The sequence below is a fragment of the Hyperoodon ampullatus genome (genome assembly GCF_949752795.1).
Source record: "Hyperoodon ampullatus genome assembly, chromosome: 5".
Lineage (NCBI taxonomy): Eukaryota > Metazoa > Chordata > Mammalia > Artiodactyla > Ziphiidae > Hyperoodon > Hyperoodon ampullatus.
Genome location: NC_136918.1, coordinates 32,717,992 through 32,739,422, shown reverse-complemented (window position 1 = coordinate 32,739,422; position 21,431 = coordinate 32,717,992). Strand labels below are relative to the sequence as shown.

The 21,431-nt window shown below is 47.1% G+C and overlaps 1 protein-coding gene across 11 annotated transcripts in view; it reads right to left on the bottom strand.

Annotated features, from left to right (window-relative positions):
* Positions 1-21,431, bottom strand: part of KALRN (kalirin RhoGEF kinase) — a gene marked incomplete at both ends in the record, with an annotated part of 640,695 nt that overhangs the window by 440,330 nt on the left and 178,934 nt on the right. For all 11 annotated transcript variants that reach the window (XM_079705108.1, XM_079705114.1, XM_079705116.1 and 8 more), the window contains 2 exons: positions 6,935-7,049; positions 15,455-15,529. In XM_079705108.1, the coding sequence (XP_079561234.1) occupies positions 6,935-7,049; positions 15,455-15,529 (190 nt within the window). The remainder of the gene's footprint in view (positions 1-6,934; positions 7,050-15,454; positions 15,530-21,431) is intronic.

Here is a 21,431-nt window from a genome sequence, read left to right as displayed (position 1 = left end):
CAGAACCTTGGGGGTTGGGGAGGATCAGAAGTGTGGGAGTGGGCAAGGCTACAGCTCCTTGTTATTAGTGCCCCGAGTGAGGGAAGGAAGGGGAAACCGAGGCCTAGAGTGGAAGCAGACAGGAACAGGGAGTGGCTCTAGCCCACGTTAAGTGGCTGCCACCGGGAGCCCAGGCCTCCTGGGTCTCACCTGGATAAAAGTGACTCTGCATTTTCATCATTGCACTAGATTCCAGGGTGAGGGCAAGGTAGGCTGGAGCCTGCTTAGAGGGGGGAGGGGGCTTAAACCCCTCCTGCCTGCCTTCCTGTGCCCCCAAGGGGGAGGCCCAACCTACTGCAGGGACTAGGCCAGGTGGGAAGGAAGCAAAGGGGGTGTGAGCCACCCCTGGTGAGACACAGCTTGGTCGGGGGCATCTGGGGCCAATCACCCCTCTCCAGTGGCCACACCTGCTGCCACTAGTACCTGCCTGGGTGCTAGGCATGAGAGATTGCTACATAGTTTCCTCACAACACCCTTGTGAGATGGTCGTTCTTTTCCCAAATTAAAAATTAGAATACTGGACTCAGAAAAGTTGAGTCATATGCTCAAGGTCTCACCCTATGTCAAACATCTTCTTTTTACCCCTCTGAATCCATTCTCCATCTTCTCCCCTCTACCCGATGCCCTGGGAGGCTGACCCACATGGACTGCCTCAATGAGCCCCCTGTCACCTGGCTTTGGTTGCATTCAATCAATGACAAACAATGACAGGAGGTCAGAGAATGGGAGGGGGGAAGCAAGAGTATCAACTTCCCTTGCCCCACATCGTGGAATCACCGTGAGTTGGTGGCAACTCTCTACTGAAGGTCACAGCTCTTGTCAAGCAGCCCTCTCATACAGCTACCTCTCCAGGTTCTATGCACCTCTCCTCACCTTGCCCCTTCAGGCCTAGAAGTCGTAATGTCTTCTCTCCCTGCTATTGCCAGCTCTGGGATAACTTGGAAACCCAAACCTTGCTGCTTTCCCTGTTGCCTACCCGCATCATTGTGAAGTGTGCTTTTGTTAAACTCTTCTCAGATAACCCGGGTGGTCATATGTTCCCTGACTCAGAAGTGGTAGAGCTGGGATCTGAACCCCAGTGCCTTCCGTCTAGCCGAAGATGCCTCTCTTCGCTTTGCTGTGAGCGTCTGTATGGCTCCAAGGAAGGTGATCGCTGACAATGGTTGTTACTATTGTGATGTTATGTTCCTTAGCAGCAGAGTAGAATACTATTTGCTCTTCAGGGCTTGGATTATGTACACCTAACAACAGGAACACTTTACTGATATTGCTAAGAAATGTGTGTAGAATGTGGGAAGTGTAATAGAAATTATAAACCCTTTATATATAAGCAACAAAAGAAATTTAAAAAGGGATCTGGAAAGGGATAAAGTTTAGGCAAATGTCCTCATTGGCTCTATTTTCTGAACCTTCCATCACTACTCCCTGCATCCTCCTTTAATTGATGATCTCAGAGCAAAGGGCAGGATGCCAATGACACAACTCAACAGGCCCTTACAACAGACGGATTCACTGATGACAGTTTCCATAGCTTGGATTCTCTCGTGCTGAATATAATGGGAGGAAATCCTTGCAGTTTATACCTGCTCATCTTTTAACTGTCTTCCTGGCTCTCTGCTTACTTCTATTTTCTGGTGATGCTGCACATAGATAGTGCTGGCTATAAGCCAAATTTATCTCTTGCTGAAATCGCAGAACAAGAGAAAATGTTATCAAATAATAAGCTGTGAATATTGGCACCTTGGTTTGATTGGCATTGCAGAATATCCCATCTTAATTTCTTGTCATCTTTCCCCACCAGTATGACACCTGCATTCCTTGCTGGAACACTCAGCATCTCAGCAGCACTGCTAAGAACAGAATTAAGTGGCTGATACATCAAGGGGCTAACGATCGGTACCCTTGGGAGCAGCAGAAAGATGTTCATGACAAAGCAGGATAACAATGATGAAGGAGAGAAGGAATTCAATGCAATAAAAACACCTGGGATTTCTTTACTAGATACTTAGAAGTTTCTATTCCAAGCATATGGTCAACTCCCAATTATCACAGTGGGTAGATTATCCATACTGTGAGTTATGCTGGGGTAATTGTTTACTCTCAGCCTAGATTTTCTATCTGTCTCTCAGTTTCTAGGGACATTCATCACCTGATTGTTTCTGAGTATTTCCTTTCCACTCCTTTCAGGTACAAGTGACTGCAAGCAGATAGTAGAGCAGAAAGACAAAAAGCTAGATAAGTGTAGGATGAATGACAGAAAAGATAACATGGGAGTTCACCAAGATACCTATCCATGCCCTGGCTCATATTAGGCACTCAATAAATATTTGTTAAATTGAGTGAATGGAGTTGTCAGAAAGTTGCATTAGAAGACTCTTAAGGCCTCTCTTCCTACCCTAATATTCCATGATTCCTCAGAATAAGATAACAGAAAGCTTGGAGAAGCCCAAGGAGATAGATGCTCATACTCAGCAGGAGCAAGAAAGGGAAGTTGGAAAGGACTCATCTCAGGCTGAGATGGATCCCAGAAGCGTAACTGGTACTGTCACAAACACATCACTCCAGGATGATGCTTAGCCCCGGGTGATACCTCAAAACTCCCACCCAGAGTACAAGGGGACAGGAAAGCAGTTCTCTTAGGATTTAAGATGTAGACAAGATCTGAAGTGAAATTCTAGGCCTTAAATTATTTAGGGAACCTGAGAAAGAGAGTGTATGTTGGTGGGGTGGTAATACTGCTTTGAGGTTCTAAATTTTATGATGTATTTTTTCCCAATATCATAGAAACAAAGAATTCAGGGCAGGAAAGCTTCTTAGAAATGATCTAATCCAGCCTCCAACCCACTGGAGGAATCCTTCCTACAGCATCGCTAACAGAAGGTCACTTAGTAGCCAGAAACAGGAAGCTCACTTTCTCCAGAGGCAGCAGCGTTACTGCTGGACAGCTCCTGGGCAGATTCTTTCTCCACTTCAGAGTCCTGATCTCTCTAACTTCTACCCTTTGATTCGACAGAGACCATGCCCATTCCCTCCTCTTTGGGGCAGCTCTCCTGATACCTGAAGTCAGGAATCACTTTTCTTCCATTTTCACTCCTGCAAGAAAACATCCTTCAGTCCTTCAACTGAAGAGACACAGTTTGTGGATCCCTCGGTGTGCTGCTCTACTGACAACACTCTAACTCAGCGGTCCCCAACCATTTTGGCACCAGGGATCGGTTTCATGCAAGACAATTTATCCATGGAAGGGGGTGGGGGATGATTTCGGGATGATTCAAGCACATTACATTTATTGTGTGCTTTATTTCTATTATTATTACACTGTAATATATAATGAAACAATTATACAACTCACCGTGATGCTAACAGGAGGTGGCGCTCAGGCGGTAATGCGAGCAATGGGGAGCGGCTGTAAATACAGATGGAGCATCGCTCGCTCACCCGCTGCTCACCTCCTGCTGTGTGGCCCAGTTCCTAACAGGCCACGGACCAGTAGTGGTTGCGGACCCCTGCTCTAACTGGTCCACGTAGCTCCTAAAAGGGGGTTGGCAGAGTTCAATGCTGCAGAACTGAATGCAGTAGTCCAGACGTGACCTGGCCTTCACACAGGATAGTGGGACTATTTCTTCCCATTCATTTCACACAACCATCCTTCCTCCCAGCCCCTCTTGGGTTTTGCTCCCCTTCACTCAGCAGAAACCTTTGCCTTTTTAATTGCTTCCAATCTGTTTTGTCCCATCTTTGCTTAACAAGTCAAAATTAATAAAAGTGCTCTTCTAATCTTTCACCTTCTATTCTAAAGGAAAGATGGGTGTGTATTAGCTACATGGATGTGATAAACGTACCAGAAAGAAGAACATACCCTTCATAAAGGGTACACTGTGATAATTCCTAAATTATCACAACCATCTGTTTAATCACCTATTCTAGAATGGTGCCCAAAATGGCCATCAAGCTGACTGGTTCCTTAGATTCTGGGATCCTCCTTCATCACTTACTGATCCTATTTGCTTGTCTTCTGCGGGCTGGTTCATCCCCTAGGCTACCAGCACAATTATATACTGTGCTGTCCTTTATGGTCACTGGTTTGGCACTGGGTAGGGAAATACCCAGGTTTTCCCTAACTTTCTCAAAATGTCTGTTCCTGCTCACCATGAATCCTAAATCGGCCTGGCTTATAGAGGCTCTAAATATTTGCTAAATAAATAAATAATAAATAAATGCTTGAATAAATGAATGTCAAATGTCACCCACAGATGATTACACCAGTCTGAAGAGCACACTCCACTCCACAGGAGCCTATCTTTCTAGCTTCCTTGCCCATGACCCAGAATAGGCCATGTCTTCTCATCAGTGTCACCTTCCTAGTCTAGCTATTCATTTTCACAGTATCCTTTCTTTCGCAAAGCCATGGCTAAGCAGAAGAGTGGCAAACACTATCTGATGTGCTAAGTCCTTCAGTTTTCCTCCCCAGACCTCACTGTCTTTGGAACAGCTCTGTTCTAGGTTTTGTTTCAAACAGTCTTCACATATGAACTTGTGGCCAACAGAATTAGAAAGTGATGGGTGGGCATGACTAGTTGGTAAACTCTTTAGCCTGCCAGGTACACACACTCCTGGTGAACATAGGCCCCTTGGGAGGGAGGCAGCAGGCATCCCTGAACAATTCTTCCCACTGAAAGTAGCAACAGGATTCTTGCCTCCCACCTGCCAGAACCTGTGAAAAACCTTTTCTGTTCTCAGGAGCCTGGGATGCAATGCTTGTGACCACCCACTGGGAAGCAGAGAGCCCGCATCTAGTATGTTCCTCCAATGATAACATATTGTTTCTCCTTTTTCATGACCTTCCTCCCAGCCCCTATTGGATTTTGTTCCCCTTCACCCAGCAGAAACCTTTTCCTTTTTAATTGCTTCCAATCTGTTTTGTCCCATCTTTGCTTAACAAGTCAGAATTAAGAAAATGGTCTTCCAATTCTTTCACCTTCTATTCTAAAGAAAAGATGAGTGTGCCTTAGCTGCAGGGATGTGATAAACCTACCAGAAAGAAAAACATAGCCTTCAGGATCCCAAATTTCTTCTGTCTCTAAAAGAACTAAGAGTCTGTCATGGGTCCCCAAGAAAACTTTTCCTATATATCGCTTCAGAAAATGCCTAGTTTTATTCCTCTTAGTAGTATACTCGGGAAAGATGCTTGTAAAAATGCTTAGCCCCTAGATGGCTAAATTGCTAAATTACCCTCATCAATCATGGGTTATTTAATCCATCTCCTTGCCTCCAAGACAGATGGGAATATTTCTTCTGTATAAAGACCTGTGGAGGAAAACTCTTCTATTCTATTCTTCATCCAAGTCTCATGCACTCAAAATTTAGAAATTCGTCTTTGGATATAACCTAAGTCCCTTTCTTTGGAGCTTAAGACCTTTCATCTTTTTTCAGGTTGCCTGTGGATAGCATAAAGAAAAGAACGACACCATCTGACATCTCTTTGTTCACAGCCGTCTGCTCAGAGCTCTTCAGGGCTCCCCATTCTGTTCCACATCCTTCCAAGCATTCGATGATGGCTCCTAAATCCCCTTTATCAGCTGCCCGTCACCATCCACCAACCTCTGTACATGTGCCCCCCACCACCGCCATAGTTCTTTCAAATGAAGTGCTGGCCTCACTTGACACCTGCTTCAAGAACTTAATCAGCACGTTCAACAATTAGCCCCGCAAAGGCAGACGTCCTCTCTGTGATTGACTAATTCCCCTATAAAATGCACAGAGACCAGATGAAGGTTCTAAAGGCCCCAGGCATCACTTCGTATTTACCACAACGAACACTTGACAGGCTCCAACCCCACTAAGAGTCAGAGAACAGAGTTCTCGCTGGCCACGAGCAAGGATGAGGAGAGCACTGGGGCGGGAGTCAGGAGGGTTCTGACCAAGCTCTGCCACTGCCCCACCCCCGTAAGCAACTCTAATCCCATATGGACCCTGTTTCCTAAGCAGAACAGGACACGCATTTGCCTGGATTACTTCTCAGGGCTCTTCCGGCTCTCACATTCTATGATTCTCTGACTATGCAAAGGCCTCTCCTACCCCTTCTTAAAAGATATACACCATGTCCCTGGCATGTCTCCCTCACCACCCTCTGAGGCCAGCACCACCTAGAAACATTCAGAAATCAGTGTTTCTCAACCTTTTTTAAAAATCATTCCCTGCCCCAAAAGAGACATTTTATACTTTTTTCCTTAATCAACCACCCAATGAGATTTTAATACCATGAATATATTGTATATATCTGTTTATGTACTATGTGTATAGCTGGGCTTAATACATAAAAGAGTAAGTTTTTTTTTTGTTTGTTTGTTTGTTTTTGCCATCCCCAAGAACGAATTCTCATCCCCCTTGGAGGCAATATTACCCCCATTGAAAATGTATGACTTAGATTGAGTTTAAGGCTGCCTCTTGAATGATATAAGTGGAGTTATTTGCCCCAAACTCTAAAAGCCACAAACATATTCATAAGCCAGAGGTTTTAGAAAAAAATCCATTACACAGCCAGAGTGGAATCAGCCAGAATTCCCATTTCCCCAAGGTAAAGAACAGTTTCCCATCCCTGCTCCTGAGGCCACACTGTCACCTCTTCCAGGGCCTGTCCCGGTCCTCTTAGCCTAGGACCTTCACCTCTGCCCATGGTTCCCACATCCAGCTCCCACTCCATCCATATGAATCCCAGCAGTAACAATGGGAATGATGGGAATGAGGCGAACAATGGGTGATGATGTTCCAGAAATAATTAGAATCCATTCCAAGGGCAGAAACAGCCAGGCCCCTGGCAGGGATGGAGGCACATTCCAACTCACTTGCATCAGTCCAGCTTCCCCCTCCCTCTCCTGCAGGACATTCATCTTACCTTGGCACGCTGGCCAGATAGGTCACGAGTTTCCTCAGGTCTTCCTGTCTTATTCTGTCATGATTGCTGCGGGCAGGGAAGGTCAGGATTGGTCCACCTCGCTTATCACGGCCCCCTGCAGGGAGGAAGAGAAGGGAGTTTAAGAAAACCAGCTAGAAACTGCTCTGGAAACAGGAAGAAAGATGGTGCCCAGAGAAATCCAGTCACTGCTTAGGGCAAGGGCATGGGGTTTGGGTGTGGGGAACATGTGTGACCCTGGGCAAGTCTTTTGACTTTTCTGGTGTCTCATCTGCAAAATGCAGGTGAAAATAATGATGACTATATTACAGGGTTGCTGCAAGACCTGATAAGATGGCACATGAGGAAGCACTTTGACAAGTTCTCTTCACGAATGTGAGACGATAATGAAGGAAGTGATAACTGCTCGTACTGAGAAAACAAGCTATTAAAAGTGCTATGGGGGCTTCCCTGGTGGCGCAGTGGTTGAGAGTCCGCCTGCCGATGCAGGGGATATGGGTTCGTGCCCCGGTCCAGGAAGTTCCCACATGCCGCGGAGCGGCTGGGCCCGTGAGCCATGGCCGCTGAGCCTGTGTGTCCAGAGCCTGTGCTCTGCAACGGGAGAGGCCACAACAGTGAGAGGCCCGCGTATCGCAAAAAAAAAAAAAAAAATGTGCTGTGGTCTTTGGAAATTCAACCTCCAGTTCACTTCTCTTTGCAGACATCTATGAGCAGGGAGTGCTCAAGATGAACTGAATACCATGGTGAGAAGCCCTTAAAGCATCCAGCAGGGACATCATTGCTGGGAGGTTTTTAGATTCATAGAGAAGACCTAAGTGTGTTCTACACAACCAAGGATCCACCCCTGCCTGCCTGCCTGAGGTGCCACCTGTCACTCCTGCTGGAGAAGCACATGAATCTTTATTGGGAATAGGGTGCTCAAGGTCTTAATCGCTGAAAATGCATAGGTACACACTAGGATTACCAATGTTTTCTAAATATCAGGTTTTTAAAAAAGCTGGAGGGAGTAATTGAGATGATGATCATTGTTTGCTATCAGAAGGCTGGGATTTTACATGGTTGCTTTTTCCTTCCTCTATTTTCCAAACTTTCTACTCACTATTTATTCTACGATTTAAAATTTTCTTTGTTAATGGATGCTACGATTGGGAAGCAGGACCAAGTTTCTCAGGAAGGTTAGGTGAGGACGAAGCTAAGGTGTAGTAACTATGTCCTTCCAGGCACTGCCTATGTCACAAAGAAAACTCGGGGTCATGATCACAGACGCCCCATCCCGCACGCACCTCAGGCTGCCACCCAACATCCCCCAGAACAGGGGCCACAAAGGGATCTAGAGCAAGAGGGAGTAAGGGCTGGCATGGCCACCACCAATACTGGAAAAGAGGCTTAAAGCTCAGCCCCCTGAAGAAGGATCTTTTCCAAGGAAAAGCAGAGTCTCCCAGGGACCCACCCAGTATGAGTTCATGAATAATGTTTCCCTCTTATTGTGGGGTCCAGAAACCACAAGACAGAGGGGAGTCTTGACAAACAAAATCCAGTCCACTCCAGGATACTCCTGAGGAGGAAATAAGGAGGCTGCAAGGAGAAAAGGGTCAAACAAGAGCAGGGCCACTGAGAGATCTGACCCTGGAGAAAAACATATGTCAGCACCACCACCCCTTCCCTGCAGCCCCCCACCAGGGCAGATTTGTGTAGATATACCAGAGAGTTTGACCCTGGTCCCCAGCTCCAAACCTTCCAAACCACAGGCTCTGGTTCCATGTACGGATAACCAACCTCATCTCATCTACCTTGTAAGTGATCCCCATCTCCCAACTGCCTTCCACAGGAGAGAAAGGAAGTGAAGGGATCAAGTGGAAAGTTCCCTCAAAGCTGGGAGGTTCTCCCTCACTCTCCACCTTCCCCTCCAGCCTTGACCTCACCCGAAGGATTTTCACTCTTGGGTGTTTTTTGTCTTTTTAAAACTTGGAGTATAATTGCTTTACAATGTTGTGAATCAGCTATGTGTATACACACATCCCCTCCCTCTTGGACCTCCCTCCCCACCTTCCCCCACATCTAGGTCATCACAGAGAACGAGCTGAGCTCCCTGTACTATAGAGCAGGTTCCCACTAGCTAGCTATTTTATACATGGTAGTGTATACATGTCAATCCTAATCTCCCAGTTCATCCCCCCTTCCCCTTCCCCCACTGTGTCCACACGTCCGTTCTCTACGTCTGCGTCTGTATTCCTGCCCTGCAAACAGGTTCATCTGTACCTCTTGGGTGGTTTTACCTGCAGCTGTCCTTCTCACTGACCTTCTGTGGATGGTTTAAGAGTAGAGCTAAAGGGGCTTCCCTGGTGGCGCAGAGGTTGAGAGTCCGCCTGCCGATGCAGGGGACGCGGGTTCGTGCCCCGGTCTGGGAGGATCCCACGTGCCGCGGAGCGGCTGGGCCCGTGAGCTATGGCCGCTGAGCCTGCGCGTCCGGAGCCTGTGCTCCGCAACGGGAAAGGCCACAACAGTGAGAGGCCCACATACCACAAAAAAAAAAAAAAAAAAGAGTAGAGCTAAGGGAACATGGGGAGCCGAGGCTGGTCTGATGGCAAAGGCTACCTAAGAGGCTTGGAGGGCTGCTGCCACTGTCCCTCCTGAGCAGAGCAAGTTATGCCCTGGGAGACAGGGGTTTCATAATGTTGGCTGCAGAAGGTTCCAGATGGCAGGGGAAGGGGGGGGTGGGGGGAGAAGACCTGGGGAAGTGGAATTCCTTCCCTCCAGGAAGAATGGATAAGGAGTCCAGAGAGGGCTGCATGATCAAGCCAGGTATTTTTCAGAAAGGAGATGAACTTGCAAGACTGTAGGAAGAAGAGGAGGAACAGGCATAAAGGAAGAGAATCATCACACTGGAAAGAGTGGGGACAACGGATGGACCAAGGATTCAGAGTAGGTACAAGGGGAGGGGTTCTGCCTCCTTCTCTTTGGCAGACTGATAGAACTCAAAGAGGGAGGAGGAAACAAAGATAAGTTATGGAGAGGGAGAGCTCAGTGGTGCCTGGGGGACACTGTTTCTCTAGGTGACATAGAGTGTTGAGGGTCAGGGTGGACTTGAGGTGCTGGGAGAAAGGAGGATGGACCACCGTTGAAGAGTGTCCCTAGAGAATGGACAGCAGGACTGGGTACCATGTGGGTTTAAGAGTAGGTGGCAGGGTACCAGGGCATAGTGAGAGCTCTGTTGAAAGGTCTGGCCGTGGTGTCCATGCTAGGCTCTAACTTGAGAGAAGGCAGAACAGAACTAATGCATGGGCTAAGTGGGGAGGGCTCAGTGAGGGTAGGAAATGGCCTACTGGTTCATGAGTTCCCAGAGGAGAGGGAACAGCATATGTTTTATCTGATATCCATATTCCCCCGACTGATAGGGGAAAACCAGCAATGGTGCAAGGTGAGAGGCTAAGGCCACAGACAGACATATCAAGGCTCAAGGTCTCGGATGTGTGTGGCCACGGTAGGGAGGTAGGAGACTTTGGTGCCAAGGAGACTGAGGAGCCATGAAGCTGTAGGATTTGACTGATAATTGACATGAATGCTTAACTCCCAGAGGGCAATAAGCAGAGATAAAGAATGAGAACCCTTCGCTAAAGCCAGTGTGCATTGTGGAAGTGGACCCCAGATGGTGGGAGACAAAAGAGCCAAGTTTTGAAAAGGCAATAGAGATGGTGGCAGGGTCTTCAGCAGCGCCATCCCCCTCCTCAACCAACACCTGCTGTCTGCCTCCTCAGTCGAGGCTTTGGTGCTGGGAGCTATAAGACGGGAATGTAGAGAATAAAGAGGGAGGGGGTGGTTAGATGGGCAAGAACCTGCACTGGTCCCCTCCCACAAACTGGTCCCCTCCCACAAAGGCCGGGCAGGATGGGGCTGGGGAGGAGGCAAGGCTGAAAGAGGAGAGGTTAAGGCGAACCTGACTGACGTGGGGGAGGATGGCACTCACGTTTTTCAGGGGGAGGCAGGCTCCAACTAGGGTAAGTAGGTTAGGGTACTTTGTGGGGAGGACAAGAAAATACATCTAGGAAATCATACCAAAAGTTTGGCCCATGTAACTACAGTTCTGCAAGATGCTAATGGACACACATGATGTTTTCTTAAGGGAATGCGTTACTTGTAGTTTGGGAAAAGCTTTCATGTGCTTGAAGGACATGTGCTGTAATGAACATGGCAAATCTCCAAGAGGGGGACTATAATAGGCAGCATTTCCCAAACTTATTTGAGAGTAGACCCCTTTTTCTTTTTTGAGGATCACCTCATGCGACTGTTGTTCTATGGAACATGCTTTGAGACACGGGTCCAGAGTATAAAATTGCACCACAGCAGTGTGGAGTTCCTCTGGGGACATGGGCTTGATGTTGATGGGAGAAAAGGCAGCAGAGAGGGACATCAGGAGGGGGCCAAAAGGAGGGTGTGGGTGCACATAGAGAGCAGGGGTGAAATGGGCCTGCAGGAGAAGGCTGGATAAAAGGGACAGTGGGCGTTGCAAGTGGGAGGCAGAAGCACGCGAAGGAAGCCAGAGAGAGAGCAAAGGGAGAGCCCACAGCTGAGAATACGGAGCAGGATGGGGCAGGGCTGAAACGACCGAGGCCCCCCCACCCCCAGCACAGCCGCAGATCCCGTCTCACACACGTGCACACACCCACGCGGTGGTGGGCTGCCCTGGATTATTCCAAATGCACGTTCCCATGGCAGCGCAACTTCCCCTTCCTCTGGCCATGCTGAGCACCAGCGGGGGAGGGCGCTCAACCAGCACTTCGTTTCTCTGCTCAGCACTTCCTGCAGCGCTTCTGCTCAGAAAGACATGTAACCACTACACTGCAGTATTTAATTCTGGGTTTCTTTATTTTATTTTTGTGTTCTGTCTTCTAAAAGCTTAGGATACAAGGGCCTTTTTTGGTTTGTTTTTTGTTTTGGGGTTTTTTTTTAGATACAGCCAGTCATCCCCCTGGCACCCTCAGCGTCCTTCCCAGGCACAGAAGGACAACGTTCCCTAAGCCCCAAAGCTCCTGGCACCACGTGCAGATGAATAAGACTTACCCCACATAGAGAACAGACTTGTGGTTGCCAAGGGGGGGGGGGTGGTAAGGGAGGGATGGATTGGGAGTTTGGGATTAGCAGATGTAAACTATTATATATCGAATGGATAAACAACAAGGTCCTACTGTATAGCACAGGGAACTATATTCAATATCCTGTGATAAACCCTAATGGAAAAGAATATGAAAAAGAATATATATATATATAACTGAGTCACTTTGCTGTACAGCAGAAATTAACAAGACATTGTAAATCAACTATACTTCAATTAAAAAAAAAAAAAAAAAAAGACTTACCCCAGGCTGCCTGGCCCACATCGACACATGGGCATGAGCTGCAACCCCCGGCCCCTTTGGTCCTACTCTGGGAAGCAGCTACTGGCCTCATGCCTAACTAACTGCCTTCCTGGCACATTGTTGCTCTGTACTCCATTAGAACAACTCCCTACACTTGGGAAGCTCTTTTCTAGGGCTGGCTGGGCCCTGCCCCAGGGCTCTGACAGAATTCAGATGGGAAAAAATAAACCACAAACAGTCAAGCAAGGGTCCCCATGTCAGAATGTACCCTGTCTGCACTCATATGCCCTGAACTGATGTGGAACAGAATGGTGCTCAGAGGGTATGCATTAAAGCCAGGAAGGCTGAAATTGAGTTATTTGTAGTGAGGTGGATGGACCTAGAATCTGTCATACAGAGTGAAGTAAGTCAGAAAGAGAAAAAAAAATACCGTATGCTAACACATATATATGGAATCTAAAAAAAAAAATGTTCTGAAGAACCTAGGGGCAGGACAGGAATAAAGATGCAGATGTAGAGAATGGACTTGAGGACACGGGGAGGGGGAACGGTAAGCTGGGATGAAGTGATAGAGTGGCATAGACATATATACACTACCAAATGTAAAATAGATAGCTAGTGGGAAGCAGTCGCATAGCACAGGGAGATCAGCTCGGTGCTTTGTGACCACCTAGAGGGGTGGGATAGGGAGGGTGGGAGGGAGATGCAAGAGGGAGGAGATACGGGGATATATGTATATGTATAGCTGATTCACTTTGTTATAAAGCAGAAACTAACACACCATTGTAAAGCAATTATACTCCAATAAAGATGTAAAAAAGAAAAAAAGCCAGGAAGGCTTCCTGGAGGAGGCAAAGTGGGAACTGACTTGGGACGGAGAGGAAAGGCTCAAACTGGCAGAAGGTGCGGGGAATGCACTGCAGATAGAGGAAGCATCAGGCATAGAGAATGGGAGAATTAGCAGGACACCCAGGGAGAGGGAGGACACACAGTTAAATAGGTTAAATAGGCTCAAGGCATTAAAGAATAAAAGGAACAGATCTGCTCCGGCTCCCTATAGAGCTGTGGGCCATGTCCTGGGAACCCAGATGATGGGCAACAGCAGAAGTCAGAGGCCTGGTGCTGCCCAGCAGCCCCAGGACTTGTACATAAGGTCCTCCCACATGCTCAGCAAGCACTCAGATCCAAGACTACAAAGGCTTTGGAGGCTGTCTTCCACCTCTCCCCATACTGAAATCGCTGCCACGTGATCCTGCCAAGGGATCGGCCTGAGCTTCAGCATCTTCAGTGACAGGGGCTCACCACCTAATAAGATATGCCAGCAACTAACACTAAATGGGGAAAGGAAAGGCAGCTTCCCAGCCACTCTCTCTAACAGCAAAAACAATAGCAAAACACTATATTATTATTACCACTAACAGTAATAATAATATGGAATGCACTTTGTACCTTTCAAAGGCTTACATACTCCCATCACATACTCTGCTCTCTCGCCTCTTCCCTCTGGTCAGGTGGGAGACACCTGCTACTTGTTTTCTCCTTCCTCAAACCCCCTTCCTCTCTCTCCCTTCTCTCCATTTTGGCTATCACTCACCAGCAAGGGTGAGCCCCTGCACTGTGGGACTGTGCTGGCTCTTTCACTGTGATTGAATCGCCACTCCTTGTAGATGACCAGAATCATCCAGAAACAAAGGCTCAATCCACGAAGGTGTATTAAGCACCTGGGTGTATTTCTTAAAATATGATCCTTTGCTATTCTCACACTGCCATTCCCCCAGCCCCTGTCAGAGATTCTAATCCAGGAGGCCTATATTAATGCCCTAGAACTGGCACCCAGAGTGATGTTGGTGCACCTTATAGTTTGGCTTCAATTACATTAGGGGTCACCAAACTTTTTCTTAAAGGGCCACATGGTAAACATTTTAGGCTTGTGGCCATCTGGTCTCTGCTAGAACTACTACTACTCAACTCTGCTGTTACAGTAACAAAGCAGCCATTGACAATACTTGTAAAAAGCTGAATAATGACCCCCAAACATATCGAGTCCTAATCCCTAGAACTTGTAAATGTCACCTTATTTGGAAAAAGACCTTTTGCAGACAGGGCTCCTAAGATGGGGAAGATTATCCTGGAATATCTGAATGGGCCCTAAGTGCAGTCATAAGTATCCTTACTGTGAGGCATTGGGAGATTTGACACAGACAGAAGAGCAGAAGGCGATACCACCATGGAGGCAGAGATGGGAGTGATGTGGCCACAAGCCAAGGGATGCTGGCAGCCCCCAGAAGCTGGAAGGGGCAAGAAACAAATTGTCCCCTAGAGCCTCCTGAAGGAGTACAGCCTGCTGAAACTTTGACTTCAGCCCAATAAACTGATTTTGGACTTCTGGCCTCTGTAACTGTGAGAGAATACATTTCTGCTGCTGTAAGCCACCAAGCTTTGTGGCAACTTGTTACAGCAGCAATAGGAAGCTAATTAATACACTACTAAGTGAATGCACATGGCTATGTTCCAGTAAAACTTTATTTACAAAAACAGGTGGTTGGCCTGCAGCAAAACACAGGCTATAGTTTGATAACCCCTGAATTAGACATTAAAGGGACCAGGTGCATAAGATGGGTTGGAGAGAGAAGTAAGAAATGAGTACTATTCAGAAAAATAAATAAATAGACACAAATACTCACTTGAGTTCCCTTTGCTGGAAGGAGAGAGAAGGAGGAGCAAGAAAAAATGTAAATCTCCTGTTCACCCACTCAGAGATGAACCCAAATAAAACCTCTGGGGATGTGTGAAGGGGACAGACCCCTCCAGCTGGAGCATCTCTCAGAGGGGCCTCAGCAGCTCCTGCGGCCCTGACAAGCCTGGGAGGGCGGGGCGGGGTGAGGTGGATGTGTGTGGGTGCAAGATGTGGGGAGGGCACTCACCTTCTATTGTGAACATCCTCCAGGACACCCAGCAAGGACCAGAGGGCTCCCTTCTCTTTCTGCCTGCCTCTGGAGAGAGGAAGCAGCTGCTCTGAGCATCACTTCCACCACCACTTCTCTCTCACTAGCACACCGAGAAGTGAGTGCCTGTGCACACACGTGCACACACACACACACACAACTTCTCTAGGTCCACTATAAAGGAAGCTTCCATAGACACTCACCAGACACGAAGGCCACTTTTTCCTTTAGGATGGGAAGGACATCAGAAGCTTTCAAACCATCATTCCGAAAAGACCCTGTCAGAGAACAAAACAGAAAGAATAAGGGTGAAAGAGGCCAAATGGCTGAATCCCTCAGTTCCACCCTTAGTTTCCCAGCCCCATCATGAGCCAGAAAGTAATGCCTTGCTCAGGCCCCACAACCCAGCCCAAGAGCAGGAGAGGCTCCACAACAGAAGGGACACTTCCACATGATGCCAGGCCATAGGGGTGACTGAGGGTATGGCCCTCCAGATCCTTTTCAAGGAGAGACCAGTCCAAGTTACCCCCCAAAACACACACAAAGCTCCAAGCCCTGGAGGCAACAACTACAGCCCTGTTGCTGTGAACTTGAAGATGGGGGCTTTTTAGAAACCATTTTTGCACTTCTAGTGCTAGCACAGTGGCTGATACGCAGTAGACACTCAGTAAATATCTGCTGAACAGATTAATTAACATCAAGATGGACCACAATGCCCTAAGTAATTCTTTTTGTCTTTCCTCTATGTGGCACAGCAACTGCTAGTCTTCATTTTACAGATGGGAAAAGTGAAAATCCCCAAGTGACAAGCAAAGTTGAGTGCAAAACCCCTCCCCACCTCTTATCCCGCCCTTTCAGTATCACTGTCCTCAGTCCACAATGAACAGCTGGTGAGCAATGTCAATCCCATGGGAAGGAAACACCCTCCCTTCTTCAGCAACTCTTTCTCTGCCTAAATCTTGCTTCTCAGTTGGAAAGTCCTTTCAGGAGTCCAGTTGAGCTCCTATTAGAGGGTTGGGGGCAGAGGCCTGGGGCTCACACAGAATGGAAAATAACAATGTGCCTGGAGAAACAGCAGCCTCTGGAGGCAAAGGACAACCCAGCCCCGTGTGTGATGCGTGGGAAGGGAGGACTCAGCTTACACATGCTCACAAAAACTCCAGGCCAGTCCACTGCACCCCTATCATTTACCCTGAGTATCCCACAAGGACTCTCAGGGAAAGCCAGCCCACACTCAGAGCCCTGCAGGCTGTGATGGAATCTCTGCTGTGTACCGCCTCTAGGGACATGGCTCAGAGGGACCCCGGAAGAATGGCGGCCCTGTGTCAGATCAGTGAGAGAGAACCAGAGACCACAGACACCCCTTCTAGTGCCTTTCTCCACTCGGCTTACTTTCTTGTGGTCCCAAGCTGACAATTTACAGAGGGGAGAAATGTGCTGGACAGGATGGTCCCACTCAGGGTGTCTCAATCCCTAAAAATTGACTATTTCAAGGATGCAAAATTGTTAGGAATTCTGGCAACAACCTGGGACTAAGATCACTGGCCTAGGGAAGGGAAATGAGACAGTTGCACACTGAACCAAAAAGAAGAAGAGAAGTATCCCCAGAATGCCAGTTTCCATGGTCAGAGGTCATACCCTAACCCAAAACAAATTTCCAAAGGGCCTCTGACCCTTTCACCTATTTCGTCTTTTTCATTTTTCACTAAATGAAGACAGTGAGGCTTTTTTTCATCAGTTGCTTCTCTTTACAAGCTGGCCCAGAGTAGCTGATGCTGAATTAACCAGCTGCAAGGCTCACTTTGAGAAGACCGTGGGCAATAGAGGAAAAAAAATAACACCATAAAAAAGGAAGTTCTAACTACAAGCATGGTTTTGTATTTTCTTAGTTTCTACAGATCTTTATACCCTGACTTTATCTTCCAACACAGGAAAGCAATTAAACCTGACTAGGAGAAACTAATTAGGATCCATATAAATTATTGTAGAAATTACAAACAGATACATAGGTAAATTTTCACCATGATGCAATAAGAAGTTTCAGCTTCCTGAGCAAGGAAGAGTCCTATCAGGCCTTACCAACTAGATAACGATCATCTTTAATACATGAATTGCTTGAGTAGAATGGTGCTTCTGCATGAAAATAGTTCTTTTTCATATGTGGACTATGTCTTTTTATACATCAGTTTTAAAACACTCTCCTTTACGTCACTACATACACTATTAATTTCTAGAGAAAAAAATTTTAATAGAAAAGTTAAACTTCAGTCCTGTCTTCGTCTAGATTATTTACAAGTTCGAAAATAGCAAGACCGAAAATAATGAGATTTTACTGTATAATAAGAATCCACATAATCCTCTTCTCTCCTAAACTCCTGGCCTGTTTTTTTCCACTGTTCTTCCTCTCTTCCCCTACCATGTTAAAGTATACAAGAGGGCTCTAATTCCACACAGTCCCCAGATATTAAGGAAGAGTTTGAAATTTGCTCTAAAAGAAGCAAAAGGTTCCCCATCCCGCCCTCTCGCCACCCCCACCTGTGGAGAGAGAGAGAGGGAATTTGGGATTTCATCCTGCGTACCCCACTCATCATGCCCCACCTCTCTGTTCTCCCCTCCAGACTCCAAGACCTGAGAGCAGCTTGTCCAGGCAGCTTGCACTTGTTGGCCCGAGTAAATGTCACTATCTTGGGGTGGGCTGGTCTAAGATTCCCAGCGGGGCTTCCTCTTCTCTGGCCAGAGTCTTCCCTCATCCCGTTCAGACCACAGCTGAGCTATCTCCCAGGTTGTGTGCCCACCATAAGAAAACCTAAAGTGTCCAGATTTACAAAATCCTTAACTAGGGGATAATCATTTCCAACAGCAACAACAAGATTTTTCACATTATAAAAGGATTTGCTCCAGGGTTTCTTCAAATAAAAGTTGCCTTAGTGGTTTGAATTAGTTTCTCATTTGCCAAAAAATTGAATTACAAATAACTTTTCAATAATGTATTATTATGTAAAGCTAAGTAGAGCTAAACTAATTATCCCAGCAGCTCAGAAGTTGGTGACCTTGCATAGAAAACCTATTTGCACTGGCTAAAGATTCTATGTGTCAATTCCCCCACCATCCTTGTGAAACCAGCTGTCAGAATCTCTAAGAAAGGGGAACTTCACTGAAAGCTAACTCAAACAGGACCAATGAAAGAGCAACATGCTTTCACTCCCAGGTACATGTCTGGGCAGACTCATAGTAAATATTCAATAAATATTTGATGAAAGAATAAATACATGAATGAAATGTTAACCCTTCCTAAAGTGACTTGCACAAGGTCAGTGGCTTCATCTGTCACACCCAAGTGCTGGTGATCTGAGTAGATGATCTCCAGAGTACCACTCAGCTCTAGTATTCTGAGACTTTTTAAACCTTTTCTTCATATTTATTGGCCTTTAAGATCTTCAGGGGGCTCCCCTGGTGGCGCAGTGGTTGAGAGTCCGCCTGCCGATGCAGGGGACACGGGTTCGTGCCCCGGTCCAGGAAGATCCCAAATGCAGTGGAGCGGCTGGGCCCGTGAGCCATGGCCGCTGAGCCTGCACGTCCGGAGCCCGTGCTTCACAATGGGAGAGACTACAACAGTGAGAGGCCCGCGTACCGCAAAACAAAACAAAACAAAACAAAACAAAAAACGATCTTCAGGTTATCAGATCAATATGCTTTGAAAGCAAGTATTGGGAACCAATCCCCTGGCAAGATTCACTGCAATTTGAGAAGATATAACAACACTTCCCTGGCCTCCCAGCCCATTCTTTCCCAGGAATCAGTTTAGGGATTGGAATGTTCAGGGCACATCACCCCATTTTGCGGACAGCCCAAGTTACCAAAATGCGAGACTAATGATGGGAGAACTTCCGGGGGCATACACACCTTGAAGGAGGAAGACATGAACTGCAATTACTCTCTCTGATACAAGGTACATTTGAGAGCACTATTAGACTATAAACCCTAGGGCCCTTGCTACCTCTAAAGAAAGCCTGAGAAGAAATAAAGGTCCCTGTGCCCTTGGGGTTACTGCAGGACAAGAAAGAACCAGAGGGCTCCCTCATGGGCCTGGCCCAACATGAATGCTGTGCTTTATCTTAAGGACAAAGGCACACTTCCCCCGTTCAGTGTTAATCCCACCCCATTCATGTCCTGCTGCTGTCAGATTTACAAGCCTGCTGTTCTGTTAATTAGCAAAGTTGAAATGCTCTGCGTCTATTAGGGAAGTAAAAATTACCACCGCCGTCTCCCCAGGATCTCCAGCATGGGTCTTCTCCAAGCCCCACTCTTACCTCCTCCTCACTCCAAATGGGTTATGCTCACATTGCTGCTGCCTTTTCCTCTTCACATTTCCCTAGTCACTGCTCCGTTGCTGGAAGATGCCGATCATCCTCACTCTGGCTCCCAGCCTCTGTGTGGCCCCATGTGGCAAGAGCAGGACCAGCCCTTGTGTCACAGGCCCTGTCTGTGGTTTTGTGGCTCTGGGATGGCAGTGAGTTTCCCAGGGCAGCTGGGTGCCTTGTCTATGCTAACCTCCTTTAGGATGCAATCATGATTTCAACAAGTGAAGAAACAACTAAGTGTTGAGCATTTGGAGGTGCAAGCTGCCAGGGTACCCATGGATTGCTCTTCGTTTCCTTTTGGTTCTCAGTCACACCCCCTTAATTTGCACTTAGTTAGAAGTTATTGTGTAAGTATGCTAATGTGGCATCAAATGGGCCCTAACCCTGTTTTGCCACTGAGACAGCAAATTTCCCAATGCTCAGGTCTCTGCCTCCTCTTTCCACGCCATCCCTGTGGTGTCCAGCATGGGAGCCTTGATCACGGTGGCACTGAAACACTGACTGATCTGCTGTACAAAAGAGATTTGACTTATAGCTGAGAATTCCAAGAGCTCATTAGGCAGAACCTTGGTTTTGGCATTATTTGGACAGTTTCCTATTCCCAGGGTCATTCTTTTACCAATTCTCTATTGAACACCTATTATGTGCTAGGCCTTATGTTAGGCTGTGGTGATACTTTGACAAATAAGAAATGGACGCTGTTCTCCAGGGGTCTTCCAGGCAGAGGTAGACAGGTATGCAGACAGGACAATGAGGTATTATTAGAGATAAGACATCAAGGGTACAGAATGCCAGGGAGCCCAAAGGAAAGGCTTCCTAATGGTGAGTCCTAAATCCTTCCTACTTAAAGTAACAAGCATCATCTACCACCTTGCTAGAAATGCAGAATCCCAGGCCTCACCCCAGACCTACAAGATCAGAGCTTGTATTTTAACAAGAAACCCAGGTGATGAATATGCATTATGTTTAGGGAAGTGATATACTCTAAAGTATGTCTTTCTATTCCAGAGTTGCTTCAGAGGCAGAGATAGACAAAAGCATCCTTTAGCCCAGTCTAAGCAGAACCTCTAAAATCTGACCTAGTGCTGCTGCTCATGACCCCTCCCACTCCCACCATGGGAAGACCCCTCCCCCCTGCCCAGGATTCCAGAGATTCAGCCATTACTCTGTGACCCAGAACTCAAATCCAGCTCTGGAATAAAAAGGCTATCCAGGAGGGCTATCCCGCTCCAGGGCACTGAGACTGGACCATGTCTTGTTTTTTGGCAGTAGGAATATTTATGAATAACACTTGTCCAAACTGCTCAGAATTCTGGTAGCTTAAAACCACTCTCTCATGAATCAAATATTTTAATTTCCCAACAAATCTTCCTCGCTACCCCAACCCTCAGAGCCCTCCACCTTCTCTAACTGCTCTCAGTACCATAAACACTGTCACTGATCATATTTACAGGCCAAGATGCCATCTCTCAGATGGCCCTGGAGGACAGAGCAGCCAGGCGGCTTATGCCTGTTCATCACACCTGCACTCCCACCCACAGGTGCAAAGCCTTGAACACTGGGCAACACTGGATGAGAAACAGAGGAAGGAGAGGTGTCCCCACCCTAGGGAGCTCCACATCTAAGGAGAACACAGTGCTTATCTCAAGCAATTTGCTCCTTTGGAGGGGAGACCCAATTTTTGCCCTCTGAGAGTTTTCTGCCTAATAAAATGCCTAATGCCCATTTCCCCTGACACCAGGAAGCCACCAGACACTCTATAAAAAAAGCAACTTAGGGGCTTCCCTGGTGGCACCGTGGTTAAGAATCCGCCTGCCAA